At 37.2% G+C, this 20,281-nt stretch overlaps 1 protein-coding gene across 1 annotated transcript in view; it reads right to left on the reverse strand.

Annotated features, from left to right (window-relative positions):
- Positions 1-20,281, reverse strand: part of LOC101045670 (uncharacterized) — a 292,425-nt gene that overhangs the window by 246,318 nt on the left and 25,826 nt on the right. The window contains exon 4 of the mRNA XM_074397112.1: positions 11,386-11,472. Coding sequence (XP_074253213.1) covers positions 11,386-11,472 — 87 coding nt within the window. The remainder of the gene's footprint in view (positions 1-11,385; positions 11,473-20,281) is intronic.

Consider the following 20,281-nt stretch of genomic DNA (forward strand, 5'->3'; position numbering starts at 1 on the left):
ATGTATTATTGTTTCCCTGGATTTCCTCTGTGACTAAATTAATTAAATTTATTCACTTAATCAATTAGTTTTATTCTTTACTAGATAATTCTCAGACCTAAGTCATTTCATAAAATAATTCCTACAAGCTTTCCAATGTCAGTGGGATGTAAAAAGCACAAATATTTCTAAAGTTGCTTTCTATACTTAGGCAACTGCCCTATGATAAGAATAAAAATGATATTTCATTATTTGCATGGCCCTTGAAATGGGATGTCCTCAGCTGACTCTGAGAATGTTACCTCCCCACTTCCCCTCTCATCCTCCCAGCTCTTGGTTTTGTTTTTTCTAATCTCCTCATGCTTTGGGATACTGTGTTAGCCTATTTTCACACTGCTATAAAGACATACTTGAGACTAGGTCATTTACAAAGAAAAAAAAAGTTAAATTGATTTATAGTTCCACATGGCTGCGGAGGCCTCAGGAAACTTACAATCTTGGTGAAAGGTGAAGGAGAACGAGGTGTGTTTTATGATGTTGAAGCATGAGAGAGAGCAAGATCCAGGGGAAACACTTTTAAAGCATAAGATCTTGTGAGAACTCACTTGCTGCCATAAGAACAGCATGGGGGAAACTGCCCCCATGATCCAATCACCTCTCACCAAGTCCCTCCCTCGACAAGTGGGGATTACAATTCAAGATGAGATTTGGGTGGGGACATAGGGCCAAACCATATCAGATGATACCCTTCTTCTTTGATGGCCTTGGACAGGAAGCATCACCTACAGTACCTTTCTGAGATACTTACAGAACTAGCCTATCCTATGTAGACTGATAACTGTAGAATAAAAAGCGGTCACATTAAGTGACCCAGTTTTTTTTAAGTTTCTGTAGTGTTGTGGTTATCCTGTTCACTCGTCACATTCACCTTACCTAAGGCCAGATTTCATGGGCTCTTACATCTGCCTTTATCATGAGATCTCAGCCAGCTGAGAAGTTCTCCTTCTCTGGGTACTTCTGGAGTCTCCAATGAGTGACTTACATTAGCTCATATATTAGTCCTGGCTGATGCTTCCTATAGCTTCAGGAGTGACTGCATCACTGCTAACATTGCCATCACCCCTGCTAAATAAAGCTCAACTCCAGAGTAGTTTTCTCGTCAGTTCTATGCTGAATCCTTGGGAATTCAGTGATACCAGTCCCACTGGGGCTCTACACACCCCCTGCCCCAACACACACATTCACAACCATGTTCATGTACACATACATACCCACCCACCTACATACACACACACACACACACACACACACACACACACACAGAGCCATATATGCATAGTCATCCATTCCCCCACACAACCATATACACAGACATACACATACACAACCACACATAATGTTTTTGTAAAATGAGAAAAGAAATTCTTCATTCTTCCATATTCTACTGTCTACAGGAAAAAAGTGGGGGTCCCACAGTAGATGTGCTTGGATATTGAAATTTAACAAAGTTTAATAACACCATCCTTTCGCTATACAGTATATATATATGAGATTTTTATTCTCTTTTTCTCTCCAAGATGTACATCAACTATTGGGATCTCCAAATCTAATGAGCGTTCAAATAGTAACCTCTGTACTAGACAATTCCCAGCTCAGTCCCACTGGTAACCTTAGTCAAGTGCCCCATCTCTTTTTACAATCTGAATTCTTCTATCATGCCAGGTTTTCCACCACAACAAGGCTCTGTAATGTTACAGTGAGAAGTAATCACTCCAGTCACCAGATAAATCAGTAGTTACAGATAAGTAGTTTAAGAGAAGAGACTCAGCCAGCAACACTCACCCCAGCTGGGACTCCCCTGCCTGCATCTCCATTTAAACATCTTGCCTTTTGTAATGATCAGTTCACCGTTACAACAGTGATAAAAAGTCAAAATAGGTAATGGTCTCAACAAATATAGAAAATGAGTCACAAGAAAAAGAAAACATTAACTGCCAGGCACTTGAACACATCTCAATCCCCACACACCCATAAGAGATTCAAATTACTTAGCCCTATTTAACACAGAGGTCTAAGTTCACATAAACATCTGAATGAAGATGAAAGCTATGAGTTCTAACACCACATCTGAAGCTTTTTCCTGCTTATGATACTACCTTGCATGTTCATAGAACTTCCCGACACAGTGAACATAAGAACATTGCGACCGTTGACCTGAGAAAGGGTGTTAGAATCTTTGCTCTCTATAGTACCTCCTGCCATTTAATCAGCAGCTACTTTGAGCTAGATTATTCTTGGATGACTCATCTCATCCTCCATTCAATGAAATGAGGTAGATCTAATTTCCCCTGAATTATAGATAAGGAAACTGAGGTCAAGGAAGTTAAATAATTTGCTTATGATCTGACACCCCGTGAGTATAAAAGCCATGCCCCAACAGAGGTCTGACTCCAGCTCAGCCTCCTTCCCCCATACGAATCTGTCATATGAATCTATGATCATAGGTCAGCACATGATTTCTTTTGCAATTATTCAGGTAGTCAGTTTAGGTTGAATTTCACAAAATTTAAGACATATTGATTAGGAGAAAAAAATAGGATCACAAATTTCAGTGTTTAAAGGGAATCATGGTAGTAGTTGCAGAAGACTTGAATTCTCCTGGATATGTGAACTGTCTCCTAATACCGGCACATGGTAAAAATGCAGGCTTGAGTTCTACTTGTGTTGGGCTTCTAGACACTGTGCTGGCTTTTGAATGACAGCCTCGCAACAGTGAAGCAGGTGAGCATTCTGTGCCTCAGTTTATCTTGTAGAAAATGAGGATTTAAAAATATTAGCCACATATCCCAAAGAAATCCAGGTATTTATGATCAAAAACATGGTGCAAATTAAAAGATATACAATGGCACTATATGGTGCAAAAAAAAATGGAAATGTTGAACTGTTAATGTATCAGAATATACATCTGAAAAACACTTGTTTTAAAAAAGATATATAAAAATATACATCTTTTCACCTCCATGTCCTTTGAGAGCCCTGTCTTCATAAAGGTGTGAGGCAAGGTTAACAGAGCAGTGAAGTGAAGCCTAGCCAATGAGATCAACTATCCCAGGAACTATATTAGTTGCCCACTGCTGCCATAAAAAACTATCACAAACATGATCATTGAAAACAACAGATATTATTGTCTCAGAGTTCTGGTGGCCAGAGGTCTAAAGTCAAAGTGTTCTCAGGGGGGTTCCTTCCTTAGGCTCTCAGGAGAATCCACTGCATGCCTCTCTCCGAGCTGCTGGTGACTGTGGCGATCCTTGGTGGTCCTTTGTTTGTAGATGCACCACCTCAATTTCTTCTTCCCTCACATGTCTTGGTCTCAAATCTCTCTCTCCTTCTCTTAAAAGGACATCAGTCATTGGATTGAGGGTCCACCCTAAATTCAGGATGATCTCATCTGGAGATCCTTAACTTAATTATACCGGCAAAGACTCTATTTCCAAATTAGGTCACATTCCCTGATACCAAGGTGCACATATTTTTGGAGAACACAATTCAAACCACTATCGGAGCCATCTAACTGGCTCTGTTAAGGAAGGCTGTATTTGCTAATTTGGGTCACTTGCTTGAGAAAGCTTAAAATAGACATAACCTTAATGTGTCCATGATATTCTGGCCTGAGTGGCACAAAGGAAGATATGAAAAACTTGCATGGAATTTCCGTACTCCAAATTAGAGGATATTATCCCCCAGCCTCCACCTAAGCTATTCCTGTCTCTTCTGAAGTACCAAATAATATCTCCACTTTTGACATGTTGTTATAAAAGATTTCATTGAGAATAGTCATTTTCACCCAGTGAATTGTTTCCTCTTTAGCCTGAGTCTGCTTACCTTTCACAAAACAACAACAACAACAACAACAACAACACACACACACACACACACACACACACACACACACATACTTACTGGAGCTAGACACATAAGATTCCTGTACTTTTATCACTTCTCCTGTCTTTGGTGGGTCAGAGCACATAATGGCATATTACACATAAATAGAACCTACAGACACAGAAATCAGAAGAGAAATCAGATTGTCTTTGAAGTCAAGATAGTCTAACAGCTAAAGACTCTTGTGCGGTGCAACTCACAACAATTAGAACACCCAAGTTCCTTAAATAGTGACTTCAGAAGTACAAGAATATTCACATAGTAATACAGTGTTGAGCAAACAGGTCCAAGCAGTTTCTTAATTTTTCCAAGTAGGTGTATACTGGTTTCATATTTTATTATCAATAATTCATAACATGCTAGAAATGAGCAGTTTAACACAAAAGAAAAGCACATAATGAAACTAAATTGTACAACGTAAATTTTATACACTTTATAAAATATGTAGGCAGAAGTTATGCTCCTTATCAATATCCTTACCTCTCCTAAATATTGATAAGGAGCATAACTTCAGCCTACACATTTTACAATGCATATAAAAAATTTAAAAATTGCTCAATGAAGTCATCAAGTATTCTAGAAAGAGTGTGCTGGTAAGCACCATCAGTAGACCATGTGTAGGCCTGCCACTTCAACTGGTCATTTGAAAAAGAGAGATTGTCTTACATTTCTCAATATACTATTAATGCTGACCTGTTCTAGTGGAGAACTTCCAAGCAGAATTATGTTTTTTTCAGCATATCTTTGGAACTCCTCAAGGTAATCAGGGGTGGCTTCACTGGCTTCTTTGTGGATTTTGTGATTCTTACTGGAATTCCCAGGTGCTTCAGAATTCAGAGTCTCCTCCCTGCCGATCTCATCTGTTTACCCCAAGAAAATCACATGGAATTCCATTTGTTTTTGTCAATTTAATGTTGACTAAACACACAGTAGACTAATCACTGATTTTCTCATATGCAATAAAGTTTGGTTTTTCATAATCGACCAATTAGCAAATTATTTTCTATTTCATGTACTGGAAAATAACTAAAGCACAGAAGTTTTAAGATTAAAAAACAACCACAACCACCTTTGTTTATCCCATAATGTTTACAAATGTAACAAAGTGCAGCTGTACATTTAAGCCTTTTTCCCAGTTACCAAATATATCTTGAAATGCGGATACTGTGCTTTTCTGTGCATTAATATTACATGTTGTTTACTTCAATATCTTACCACTTACTTGCTGTGTTGCTGTAACCAGTTTAGGAGATGAATAGGCTTAGAAGAAGCCAGAGCTCTTTGGTTCATTTTCCCACCTTGGGATCTCTGAGAACACTTCCTGAGCTCTGCACACAGAGGCACTTTATTTGGGCTACCTTGTTTATTTGCATAGAAATGCCAGCATTTATATAAATGGTATGTGTACTTTACTTCTCTATCACCTGAAAACAGTAACATCTACAAAAGGTACCTATTCATCTAGCCAGATGCATGCTGTAAATATAAAATGATCCTCCCTCTTCCAGTCTGTAAAAAATGCTGGAAGGTATAATATGAAATTTTCCATGTCTCCTAGTCTAGAATGTTAATGAGAATCATTAGAACAGGGCTTCTTCTGCAAGAGGAAATGAGGTGGGTGCTGGAGAGAGCACTGAGCTAGAGTGTCCTGAGGCCCCCTGGTCTTGTTCTTTGCTCTGTGATTCACTATATTGCTTTGCATAAGTCTTTATACTTTATAAGTCTCAGCTACATCCTTTCTACAAAATACTTCATAAAATGCCCATTCTATAAATTCTAAGAGACTTTTGTAAGTCCATAAATGATTCCAGAAGATCTATTAGACGCTATCTGTAAATGTTTGACTTGTGTGGTTTCAAAGGATCCAAGCTGAAAAAGCCATCAGAATGGAAAAGAAATAGTACACATAAAAGTCCATTACTCAGTGTCTAGCACTAAAAGGTATTCAAGAGGTTTGCTGACTCAGAAGTTCAACTAAACCTATAGAAGTGTGACTTAAGTATAACCATTTATGATGCTTAATTTTAAGCATCAGCTTGACCAGGCTATGGTGCCCACCTGTTTGCCCCAACACCAATCTAGATGTTGCTGTGAAGGTGTATTTAGATGTGATTAATACTTAAATCAGTGGAGTTTGAGTAAAGGGGATTACTCTTCACAATGTGTGTGGGCCTCATTGAATCAGTTGAAGTTCTTAAGTACATAGATTAAAGGCTTTCCAAAGAAGAAGGAATTCAGTCTCAAGACCACAGCATAGACACTCTGCTTGCATTTCCAGCCTGCTGGCCCACCCCATACATTTCAGTCTCAAGACAGCCACATCAGCTGCTACCTGAGTTTCCAGACTGCTGCCCTGTGGAATTCAGACTCAAGACTGCAATTTCAACTCCTGCCTGAATTTCACATCAACCCCTACCTGATTCTCCAGTCTGCCAGCCTGTCCAAAGGATTTCAGACTTGCTATCCTGGTTACAGAGTGAGCCAATTTCTTAAAATAAATGTCTCTCTTTAATATATTTCAGCCCAACTGGATTCTACTCCTCTGGATAATTCTAATACACCATTTCAACTTGGGATCCCCCAGAATGACCCGGCTTGAAAAATGAGTTTGCTTTGTTTATAAAGGCAAAAAGTAACAAATGGCTGACCACACAAACCAATAGCTAAAAAGTTAAAGGGAGGTGTACCCAAGGAGGAAAACAATTGTAAAGGGTATTATACTGTAAATGAGAATAAAAATGGGGACTAAACTTTAAAGGTTGTTAGGAAGTTTAAACAAGTGGATTATTTAGAACAGTGTTTAGGATAGTTCCACATACCTGGGAAGCATTCAGATGTTTAACTGGCATTAATATTTTTGCTGGCAAGATTATTGTTATTATCGTTATTATTCCAGGTATGTGCTTGTCACATCTGCTCATATAATAATAATTTAGTCCTCATAACTACTCCATGTGACAGGTGTTATATGTTCATTTGGCAAAAATGACAAAGAAAGGTTAATTAATTGGTCCAAGGTCACACAGCTAGTAAATGATGAAGGTAAGCATAAATTTAATAGAAATAATAACTATGAGTAGACTTAATCATGATCAGCCCTCTCCTCTTATACATACTTTGAGGAGTTATTTTAATAAGGAAGACAAATGATTGTTTGAAAAGCACTAAGCACATATGGTAAATAATAGTAATAATAATAGAATTATTCCCCATGAAATATACAGCAACTTATATTTAATTCTTTGGCAAAAACTACAATATGGTTCTGGCATGAATTTATATGCGTCAAACTAAGAATTTAAAATTCAGTTTATAAAGGTGACCCTTAAATTTTTAGTGTAATACATAAAATAATTTCCTACTTAAAGAGCCTAACATTTGCAAATATGAATTTCCACACTAAGGTTGAGAACAATATACTACTTGTCTTCCACCACCCAAAAGCATTTGTTCAAAAACTAAGACACAGTCTTTAAAAAGAGTAGCTCATCGCCTTATAAATTAGCTAATCCATATATGCTGTATGCCATTTTAAGATCCTTCAACAGTAAATCTTAACTCATTTTTACCATTTAGGGTTATAAATTATATGCAATTATAGGAAATTGGGTCATAATTACTTTTCCCCTAAACTTCAGCTACATTTAAATATCTACAACCATTGAAAGCTCACATAGGTAATCAGTGAATGGTTATATTTAGAAAAGATAGGTGAGCATTTCCAAGAAACTATTTCAATCAATTTACAACTAATGTTAAAATAAAAGATTGAAGATAATTGGTCTCTTACCTTGGGGTTTTCCTTGTCCGCTCTCATCAAAATGTTTTGTTAATTGATTATAGGAAATTCTGTCACCACCTGGTAGGAGTGTTAAAAGAACATGTACAAGATAACTTTCTCATCAATTAATTTATAGATATGCAAACATAATTACAAAAAGAAATTATTAATCATCATGGCCATTTAGTTATATTCTGGGTCATAGACACAACTCAATACTCAATACGCTGCCATTTTCTGAAAAAGAAAACCCCTTTTGTAAATCAATGATAGTTAGAATAATGATTTTTAAATGTATATTACAAGACACGCATAATAGGATACTTCTCCATTAAAACTGATCTCATGTTCAATGAATTATGACATCTATTACTCAAGAATCATCTCAGAATAAGCCTTTTTGGTTTGTTAAAACATGCAAAAGAATATACAAGTGATCAAAATGAATGAGTGTTTTCCCTTAGCTACTCTCTATATGTGATTTTTTTACTATTTAGGTATAAGAAACAAGAAATTTAGATGGTTCTGGATTCTTTAATATGTGCTATTGCAATATAGTAGGAAATACAGGGCTTCTAAGTTCTTTTGTGAATTTAAAGCATTAAGGCCATGTCATTACCCCCTGCAAAACACACACACACACACACACACACACACACACACACAAATTACAAAAACATTATTCTGGAAGAAAGTCAAAAGGTTATCTAGGTGGTTATCCCTCTTTGGAGAACTCTGACTAATCCACAAGCTATTATTACCTACATCAGGTCATATGCAAAATTGGAAAATAATAAAATGTTACACACCTACTACATAGCAGCACTGAAATCTGTATTCTGTATTAAGTAAAAGGTATTTACCAGTAATTAATAATAAAGCATTTTGCAATTTCTACTCTCTACCATATAAAAATGAACATTATATTACCCTTCCAAAATTTAGTGTAAAAAATAAAATCGTGGTGGTGGTGGTGGCAGCTTATTTACACTTTAAAAAAGAGCATAATTTCTATTAAACATAGGAACTAACCTACTTACGGTGTTTCTCTTTATACCATGACTTCCAGGAAGCTCAGTGTAAAAATGAGTGCTTAATTATGATAATAATATTGTCCTGGTTTTTTTGTACATTAACTTGTCCCCTTTTGTAGATGTTCTCAAATCCCCCTTTCATCTTTACTTGAACTTTTCTATAATTATGTGCATTTATGTTTCTATTGCAAGCTACCTCAAAATGTTTTGGAATATAGATTATGAACAAATAAACCTAAGAACAGAGTTCAACCAAGCCAGTTGCAGCGGTTCATAATACTAGCACTTTGGGAGGCTGAGACAGGCAGATTGCTTTAGCCCAGGAGCCTGAGACCAGCCTGAACAACACAGCAAGATCCCTTCTCTACAAAAAATACAAAATTTAGCCAGGCATGGTAGCGTGTGCCTGTAGTCCCAGCTACTCAGGAGACTGAGGTGGGAGGATCACTTGAGCTTGGAAGACGGAAGTTGCAGTCAGCTAAGATCATGCCACTGCAACTCCAGCCTGAGCTGAAGAGTGAGACCCTATCAAAAAACAAACAACAATAACAAAAAATTCAACCTAAGTAAAGATAGATGGGTACAAGAAAGAACTTTCAGGTGTTCCCAAAATTCTGCCACACGAACTGCTGTGAACTGCAGACTGCTTCAGTCTGCCCCTCTCTGGAACCCACCCAGAGGCTCTGATGTTATGTATCTGCATAACCTCTAGCCCCATGCCACAAAGTGGAAAGACTGCTAATTAGCACTGTTGACCCCTAAATGAAGTAACTGTGAAAGTGTGCCTACGAAGCAAAAAGAGAAAGAGGTCATCGTGAATTACAGACTCAAGGCTGAGGACCCATCTTGTCAGGAGGCGCTGAGCTGAGCTCTGTCTCTGCACACCTGCATCTTCCTGTTTCTTCTGCTCTCCTATTTCAACTCCAAAAGATATTGTCATATGATATTCTCAACCACAGCTCCATTCTTTAAATCATACCGGATTATATATGTTTAGCTTCCTTCTTCTCCCCTGCTCTGAAGGTAGGGGTCATAGTTTTTACTGTTGTTGTTGTGCTTGTTTTTAAAATTCAGATAGTGTTCAGTTCCTAGAAGGTACTCAATTAAAAAGAAAAGTGTGGGGGGGGGGTGGATAGGTGGTGATGATGCATTTTCAATATATACAAAATGTATCTTGTAGTTACGAAGGAACTCCAGAAAGAAGAGGGGGGAAAAGCACTGAGGAAGAAATCAGGGGGAAAAATAAAAGCAGAAGAGAAGAAAAAGTGGGAAGGCAGTTAGAAGGAAGTGGAGGAAATAAAATAAAAACAATCACAAAGGAGCTCATTAGAAAGGAGACTCATTAGAAAGGCGGAACTGGCAGCTAGCAAGAGAGCCAGCCCGGACCTCCCATGGCACACACCAGCACAGATCTGTCTGCAGGTACAAGCACAAAAAGAGCTTCCTGACCTGAAACAGGGAATCCCACGTTAGCTGTGGGAGTCAGGCAATAATAACTGACTAGGGAAGCTGAAAAAGTGACCAGCAGTATTTTATAAAACTTCCCTGTCTGTAGTTAGAACCATTCCTTATTCATAGAACATACCTTACGAAGTCACCTTTCCCAAATTAGGGAGTCCTCTCATTACAAACATTCCACCAAATGTAACTATATATTGTGATTCCTAGAAAATTTTAACAGACTTCAATGATAATTCAATCAATACTCCTCCCCAGAACTCACTAGAATTGTCTCTCACCTCCTAAGGGTGTTTGGGTAAATAGAAGGCTGAACTTTTCCAGCCTCACATGCACCCTGACTTTCGAGCTACCAGTGAAAACTGACTCAGACTGAGTTTTTGTCTTATCTTGCACATAGGTCTTTTGATAATATCTGTGGATTCTGCATTATCTAAAAATAGGTTATTGAGAGCTATTTTATAAAAATAATTTTTGCACTATGCTTGAGTCCTTTTTGTGAGAATTTACCCTACTCTTTTATTAAAAAGTGCAGACTCAATGACTGGCACCCACTGGTGGGATATGGTTTGTATTGCAGCTGATTCTAAGTAACATTTGTCATTGTCAATGTCTCATCAATAATCTTTATAAAAACCCGAGTATTTTGTAAACTATAAAATATGCATAATATTATGCACTTAAGGAGCAATTTTGAATTATTATTTTACAACAACTAGTATTAAAGATTATAGAAGAGGAAATTGTTATCCTATCACTTCCCCTTCATAATTCTAAAGTTAAGTGATGGTTCCATGAATTCAAGGAAAGAAATTCAATCATCACAGGGTATGGAAATCTCCTGTGCTAGATGCAATTTGTCGAAGAATGTTCATTTTAAATTCAAAAAGCAGAGATGCATTTGAAGGTGATGATGTTCCTCAGACACATACATGGGCCTTATGATGGCATCAAACTCCTCACAGTAGCATCAGATGAAAGCACATTGGTGCTTCTTCCATCTGACCAGCCCGCCGTCCTTGATGAAAAATTACCTTCACTGTCCATCATGTTGTTAGTGGTTAAAACTTACCATTTAAATTGTAAGCTGCAAAATCTAAATGGAACTGCATGTGTGATCTTTGTCACCTCATTTTCATGAATGGAAAAGAATATTCTGACACAAAAATTACATACTTAATTCTAGCTCACCTTCTCTGCTGACCTCCATCGCACACTGCCTTGGGTTTATTTCCTCATCCATCAGTGGGTCAAAGTAATTTCTGCTGTATTCATTTCCTGTGGAAAGTACACGAGGTAAGGGTCAGTGATTATTAGAAGCACATGAACCAAAATGTTAATTTTGAAATCGACACCAGCAAAGAAGGACCATTTCAGCTCTTTTATAAGCTTAATTTTTTTACAAGTCTTCCAGGCCTCCCTTTTTTATAATTATCATCTTGCAAAAGGTCAGAAAAGGTAAGTCAAGAAACAAGTTCATGCTATCTTTCTGTTGCTAAAAGTTAATGAGAAAATTATCAAACATAGACTTTAGAATAATAATTAAAAAAAACTTAAGCCAAATTATTTTTAGGATATACTCATGAAATGGATGTAGTTGACTTATAATGATGTGTAGAGCTCACTGATGATTATATTTACTTACTTATGTTTCACTACGTGTATCATGTTGTTGTGTCCAGAATTCCACAGGCAATTTAGTACTATCTTAATTATGAAAAACTACAGCAGAATGTACATGTTGCTAGTTGGGTGAAAAGAAATAGAGAGGGAGAGAGAGAGAGAGAGAGAGAGAGAGAGAGAGAGAGAGAGAGAGAAGGGGAGAGAAGAAGGGAGAAAACTAGGAAGGAAGGAAGGAAGAGAAAAGAGAGAGGCTTGCTTATAGATCTTTCTTATGTCAACTTCAGTAACATGAAGGGAAGGTACAAATGATTTAGCCAGAAATTTATTCCACACACATCAACAATATGATTTAGCCAGAAATTTATTACACACACATCAACAATCTCAAGATCACTAAGCGAAACTTCTCACATCACGTCTTCCACTTACTCTGTCCTTATCTTCATGACCAAACTGTAGCATAAGGTATAACTTTGTAATAGAGAAGAAGGTCTGCTATTAATTTTCCAAATCTACTTTCATACTTCCTGCAGACTGAAATGTATATGTCTGTTGCTAGTAATTTGCATTCAGCAAAATGTACCCTACTCTGACGATAATTCAAGTTGCCTCAAACACTGCAAAAATAAAGCCTTGTAGAATGAAAACAACAACTTTGAAAGTATGGCTCACAGGGAAGGGTTAATCCATACCAGATATACTGTGATATTCTTTAGTATATTTATTTTAGGATCAAAAGTAATTCAAACAGCAGCTCCTTTTCCAAGGCTAAATGAAATTTTGATGTGAACCTAGGTTTAATTTCTATTTCTGGGCTGACACATTTTTGTGTCAGTCTCTGTTCTATCAATGCAGTAAGTACAAAAACTGAAAATCTGCTTTACCTTGATGTCTCAATAAGGAAAGAATAAATGAGTTTCATTTTTGTTACTTTATCTGTCAACAACTACTAGGCTGATACGAAACTTGGCAGTATGTAATCAAAGTCTTATATACTGCAATAACAGCACTCTTTCTCATTCACTGTAATTGTTTTATATTTTTCTTCCACCACAAAGCACTGTGATACTCTAGCCCTTCCATATGCTGGTAAAGTAATCCACCTATATTAGTATAAGCATGGTATCATAGTCCTTATACTATCAGTCAACTACGGGTACCCATAGTCTGGAAGCTTCTCCAACCCAATACAAAACTCAAATTATTTGTCTTCTATAACTGACTAGTAAATATTACGAAGATAATCAAGACTGTGGAGAGTGAAAAAGGTTAAGTCATCTTTAACCAAAAGTCTGGAGTAGTGTATTTCGTTTTTAGGTTCTCAAAACCATTTGCATCTCTGTTGTCAGTGGAGACGTTGGGGTCTCGCCCAGCTGCACATGAATGAGGCCTGCAGTCTGGGAGCCTCCCAGACCCCATCTCCCTTCAGGGCTCGATGCCTCCACAAGCAACTGGAATCAGGGCCCTGTAAGGTCTATACAAAGTATTCCCTCTGCATTTCATGTGGGTTGATGTATGCATGTTAAGTTACAAATGCCACTCCTGGAGGGATTCATTTTGTGTTTCCCATTCTGGGATCCCATGTACAACATTTTAAAAGGAAAGAATTCCGAGGTCTCAAGCAAAGAGACAGCTTTGACACTTAGTTCTGAAATCCTTTAAACATTCCCAAGTTCTGTACTGTAATACATATCTGGAATTCATGTATTTTATAATTTACACACATTTTATATTAATTTTACATTCTGTTAAGCATTGTTTTACAAACAGTATTATACTCAACTATTGTCTGTCTTCCCCACTAAAATATAACGTCTATGAATACAGAGACATTATCTCTTAGCTCACTTCAGTACCCTCAGCACCTAGAATATTACCTGGTTTAAAATATGATCTGAATTCCTTAAATAAATGTCTCTTGGAAATCTACTGTAATACCTTAATTCTTTAATTGGCTACATATTCTCTCTTGATTAAAACAAGCATGAAATTAACACCTTTTATTCCTATTTTTTTCTATTCCCCCTCCGATCTCTCCTCTGTATCATCACCACCTACCCACCCCACTTTTCTTTTTAATCGAGTACCTTCTAGGAACTGAGCACTATCTGAATTTTTTTTTTTTTAAGACAGTTTCACTCTTGTTACCCAGGCTGGAATGCAATGGCGCGATCTCAGCTCAACCTCCGCCTCCTGGGTTCAGGCAATTCTCCTGCCTCAGCCTCCTGAGAAGCTGGGATTACAGGCACGTGCCACCATGCCCAGCTAATGTTTTGTATTTTTAGTAGAGACGGGGTTTCACCATGTTGACCAGGATGGTCTCGATCTCTTGACCTCGTGATCCACCTGCCTCGGCCTCCCAAAGTGCTGGGATTACAGGCTTGAGCCACCATGCCCGGCCACTATCTAAATTTTTAAAACAAACCCAACAATAACAATAAAAACTATGACCCCTGCCTTCAGAGCAGGGGAGAAGAAGGAAGCTCAACATATATAGTCCGATATGATTTAAAGAATGGAGTTGTGGTTGAGAATATCAGAGAAGCATCTATACCATATAGGGAGTGTCAAAGACTTCATAGAAGAATGGCTACTGGAAATAAGTTTTTGGAAAGGTAATTAGGAATTAGCCAGTCAGAAACACAGAGAAAGAAATTTTTGACAGAAGGAGCCATCTGGGCAAAGGAGAAAAGACTCAAGGGCATAAAGTCATGGGAAGCACAATTTGTTGGTAGATGTTTCTCAATTTTTCTCAACCTCCTAAAGTTACAATTTAATAAAGTGAATAATGGAACCCAAACTTCTTCAGTAGGCCCAGAATCAACATTAACTAATGTTTTTGCTCAAATTCTTATGCAATGTCACATTCTGATGTTTTATAATAATTCATTTACTCAACCAATACTTACTGAGTGATTATTATAGGACTAGAGCAGTAAAATGAAATACTTAAAAATCTCTCTCCTCACAGAGCTTACATTCTGTGAGTGGAAGAACAAGAACAATAAATACATATATTTCATAATTTATTAGATAGTGAAATTGATGAGAAAAAATAGTGCCAGGTAAGGATGGTCCGACCCCAGGATGGGGTGGGGGCTGCATCTCTTGCTTCTACCTTTATTTCAAGCAAAGGATGCCACTCAGGTTTAAGCCACTATGCTTTCAAGACAATTGAAAAAGTAAAGCTATAATGTATTTGTTATTATTTTTATAAGTTTTTATTCTTCCAATTGCTTGCTATAACATAAATCAGTCTATGAATCAAATAAAACACACTCTCAAGTATTAAAATGATTATTCCTTTCTATTGCTATTCCTTGTTTTAATAAGCCAGTGATTTAAACACAGCAGGTAGAATTTAGGAGAGTAAACACATGGAACCTGTTATAAATTTAGAAACAATGGACTCCATCATAACAGTAGCCCTTTGGATGTCTTTCATTGGGTGGTGTCAGGATTTAATAAGTGGGATGGTTTTTAATAAAGTGGGATGGTTTTAAGGATATGGTGTATATTACCAGAAGGTAGATTGCTAATAGAATCAATTCCTAAAGTGTCCTAATCATTCAGAGTATGCTTTTGGATATATCTAAAATCATCTCACAGGAAAATGAACAGACCCACTGAGAAATTCAAAGTAGGGCATTTAGCAATACAAATACAATAGATTTTAATATGGCTGATATTAACTCCTTGTAATATTCAGATGAATATATGCCAATCACGTGTGTGTGTGTATACACATATATGTTTAAGTATGATTCTATGTTGAAGCAATCAGATGTGATATATAAACCAACAAACCAGTAAATTGGTCTTGTCAATATTCTAGATCTTCCAATTTCCTAGTATCAGCTGCTTAATGTATAGAATTGCATTAGTTAATTCATTTCTTGTGCTATCTTTTATTGAACTAGGAGAGAAAAACACAGGCACTTGCCTTCTGCCCTTCCACACATATCAGGTTTTCCTATCATTTAACTCAGAGCAGCACAGAACATAATCAGGGCTTTTACTTAAATTACACTGTACATGAACTTTGGTCAGAAAACCCTCTAGTGTGCACCCATGCAGTTCCTTGGGAGCTATAAGAGTGAGAATGAAATTGCCCACCAGAGGAAGCTTAGTAACAATCATGAAAGTGTCTTGACTCAACGAAGCAATCACTTCCTTTCAAATCAGCTACATTAGCTAGAGAAGAAGAAAAACCTAATGCATCTGTGTGTTTCTCAGTTTTTGTTTTTGTTTTTGTTTTTGTTTTTGTTTTGGCACCATTCTTGTTCTTTTCCTGTAAATCTATCTGCTTCAGCTCAGCTTTTCCTCACCGACCACTGTGTTTTCTACAATATACTATAAACTAAATAACTAAAGAATGTATATTTTATTATTACAACCATGCACCAAAATTTTACCACAGAGGGCATTCTCATGAACAGTATGCTTTTTAAAGGCATGAAGCCTGGAAATATAAAATTAAATTTGTTTCTATGAACTTTATATATAAATTTGAGAAAACTTCATATATTTCCACTTTAAAATCCAATACAAGTATCTCTAGCTTAAACGTCTATAGGGCCAGGAAGTCCACAATATAAAAACAAAAATGTAGAAATCAGGGGACTACACTAGAATACAGGAGACTAGGAACAATGTGAAACCTGAACACACTGTACCATACTAAATTCCAAATACTATTTTTATAAAGTTGATTTGTAAATGTTTTTCACATAAAAGACAACGTAAAATACAAGAATATTTCTTAATGATAAAAATAGTTAAACTAAGTCTTCATCGTACTAAATGTCAAAACAAAATAACAAAAACAATAAACAACCAAAAAATTGCTGTCTTTTTTATAAAGTTTAAGTTCTGGAATACATGTGCAGAATATGCAGGTTTGTTACGTAGATATATGTGTGCCATGGCAGTTTGCTGCACCTGTCAACCAGTCATTTAGGTTTTAAGCACTGCACTTATTAGCTATTTGTCCTGATGCTCCCCCTCCCAGCACCCTGCCCTTGACAGGCCCCAGTGTGTGATGTTCCTCTCCCTGTGTCCATATGTTCTTATTGTTCAACTCCCATTTATGAGTGAGAACACTTGGTGTTTGGTTATCTGTTCCTGTGTTAGTTTGCTGAGGATGATGGCTTCCAGTTTCGTCCATGTCCCTGCAAAAGACATGATCCCATTCCTTTTGGTGGCTGCACAGTATTCCATGGTGTGTATGTACCACATTTTGTATATACACATTTTATCCAGTCTCAAAAAAATTTAAGATAGCTTACTCTTAAATATCAAAACAAAACAACAACAAACAACCAAAAAAAGTTATCTTAAACTAAGTCTTCATTGTACTAAATATCAAAACACAACACCACCACAAAACAAAACAACCAAACAAATAAAAAGCCAATGACAAAAATACAGACTATGATCTGGATGTCCATCATGAATCTGATTATCTAACATTCTCCTAGAAATCTTGGCCAAAGCATAACTGGGCAAAAATAAGGAAAACACATGCTAAAGTTATGGAAAAAATTCTGTGCTGCATACACATTATGTGAACACAATATGATTTCATGCCATCAAAATAAGAGATTTAATTCAAAAATCTTTCAGAACAGAGTTGTTATTTGAATAATACCTTGGTAAACAACCATATAATCATAAAGAATCATTAACTTTTCTACAAACCAACCATAGCCACTTAGAAGATATAACGATAAGTAACAAACCAAAACCTATTATAAAACTCCAGGAGGAGCCACGGTGGCTCAGGCCAGTTGTCCTGGCACGTGAGAAGGCGAAGCTGTGCATTCGAGGCCAGCCTGGGCAACATGGAAACCTCTCATATATTTTTTTTAAAAAAAGAGCTTCAGATAACACTCAATAATTAATTAATTAATATTAAACTTTCATAGGAACCCATAGGTGGTCATCAAGATTATGAATCTTACTCAGAAACCCAAACTGAAAGGCATGTTAGTAACAACAAATTTCTATCCCTGACTTAAATTTTCTATTTCTGAGATAGAAAAAAATATTAGACCAATTTTCTTTTCTTTTTTTAATTTTTGAGACAGAGTCACAGTCTGTTACCCAGGTTTGAATGCAGTGCCACCATCACAGCTCACTGCAGCCTCCAGCCTCAAACTCCTGGGTTCAAACGATCCCCTCACCTTTAGTAGCTGAGACTATAGTCGTGCACCACCATGCCCAGTTAACTTTTTTATTCTTTGTAGACGGGGGAATCCTGCCATGTTGCCCAGGCTTGTCTCAAACTCCTGGACTCGAGTGATCCTCTTGCCTCAGCCTCCCAAAGTGCTGGGATTACGAGTATGAGTCACTGTGCCTAGCCTTCTTCTTCTTCTTTATAGAAGGCCTAATCTGTAAAAATTGGTCAGCTGCCTGACAGAATATTCAAGAACTGGTACCACATTGGACAAATCCGTTTTCTCAACTGCTTGTTCCTACTTCCTTCCCGAATCTTGTAGGTATTTGATATTGGTGATTTGAAAATCTAAATAGGATAACAGCTGAAGTTTGCTAACAAGTTCTAATTAATTGAGCCATATTCTTTATTCCCCTAAGGCCCTCCCTCACAGTAAATCGTGAGGCACTTTAACTTGCAAACCACTGGAGTGCTGTGGAGTGGCTAACTGCTTCAGGGCTTTATCCCTCAGTAGCCCAAGACGTTCATGCATCATGTGCTCACTGGACCTAGAATCCTTAAGGAGCTGAAGCGTGTCCTTAACTTCTAAACAGGAAGATGCTTTCAGTACTTAAGTAATTGTGGTAATTCAAAGGTTAAGTATTATAAGTATATTGTTGTTTTTCACATTTAAAAGTTCCCCAAAAGTCATATCAAAGTAGGTTTTCTTTCTTGCTAGACTGAAGCTTGACAGCATTACCTTCCATGTAAATAAATGAAGGTGTCGTTTGGAAAGTTGCCTTTCAAATTATGAAGTACCTAATCTTAAACATCAATTGTCCCTCCAATCTTTCCAATTTTGCCTTCCTTCATTTAACAATTCGTGTTCCTCGTGGATCTAAGATTACTTATATGTATGTATTGTATTTAAAGGCTCATTGGGGTAATAATGTCTTTCATCACACTGAAACATACTTCAATACAAAACAATCAACATAATAGATTATTGGGTTTAGTTTAAACAAAATAATCCTGTTTCTAAAAAATCTTGTAGTTTAAAAAGACTCTATCTCATGGAGCAAAATATTCAGGACTTCCCATGCTTTTGTTTGTTTTTAATAGGGTTTTTGGCCACTTTCTCTGACAAAAGCTAAGGAAAGCTTATCTTCTTCTTAATTTTTCTTTTCACATTTTACTTCTCTTTTATTTCATATTAAGAAACCAACTTTTTTTTTTTTAAGATGGAATTTCACTCTTATCACCCAGGCTGGAGTGCAATGGTGAGATCACAACTCACTGCAACCTCCACCTCCTGGGTTCAAGTGATTCTCCTGTCTCAGCCTCCTGAGTAGCTGAGATTACAGGTGCCTGCCACCACATCTGGCTAATTTTTGTATTTTTAGTAGAGACAGCATTTCACCATGTTGGCCAGGCTGGTCTCAAATTCCTGACCTCAGGTGATCTGCCGACCACGCCCTCCCAAAGTGCTGGGATTACAGGCGTGAGCCACTGTGCCTGGTTGCAAACTTCTTAATTTGGCCTATAAGGTTCTGCATAGTCTGGTCCCTTCACCTCTCATTCCCAGCATCCTCTGCTCTCTGAGCTCCCTCAGGCATTTCTCCTGGTGTTATCCCTCCCCATCCTCCCCACCCCTCCGCTATCCCTTCCCTCCCCTTCCCTACATCCCCCAACCTAGCCCAGTGAGTGTTGCTCCCTTCCCTGTACCCAAGTGTTCTCATTGTTCTTCACCCACCTATGAGTGAAAACATGCTGTGTTTGGTTTTCTGTTCTTGTGTCAGTTTGCTGAGAATGATGGTTTCTAGGTTCATCCATGTCTCTACAAAGGACACGAACTCATCGTTTTTTATGGCTGCAGAGTATTCTATGGTGTATATATGCCACATTTTTTTGTCCAGTCTATCATCAGTGGGCATTTGGGTTGGTTCCAGACCTTTGCTATTGTAAACAGTGCCACAATGAACATACGTGTGCATATGTCTTTACGATTGAATGATTTATAATCCTTTGGTTATACAACCAGTAATGGAATTGCTGGGTCAAATGAAATTTCTATTTCTAGATCCTTGAGGAATTGCCACACTGTCTTCCATAATGTTTGAACTAATTTACACTCCCACCAACAGTGTAAAAGTGTTCCTATTTCTCCACATCCTCTCCAGCATCTATTGTCTCCAGATTTTTTAATGATTGCCATTCTAACTGTCATGAGATGGTATCTCAACGTGGTTTTGATTTGCATTTCTCTAATGACCAACGATGATGAGTATTTTTTCATGTTTGTTGGCC

The sequence above is a fragment of the Saimiri boliviensis genome, chromosome 4 (assembly GCF_048565385.1).
Source record: "Saimiri boliviensis isolate mSaiBol1 chromosome 4, mSaiBol1.pri, whole genome shotgun sequence".
NCBI classification, from domain to species: Eukaryota; Metazoa; Chordata; class Mammalia; order Primates; family Cebidae; genus Saimiri; species Saimiri boliviensis.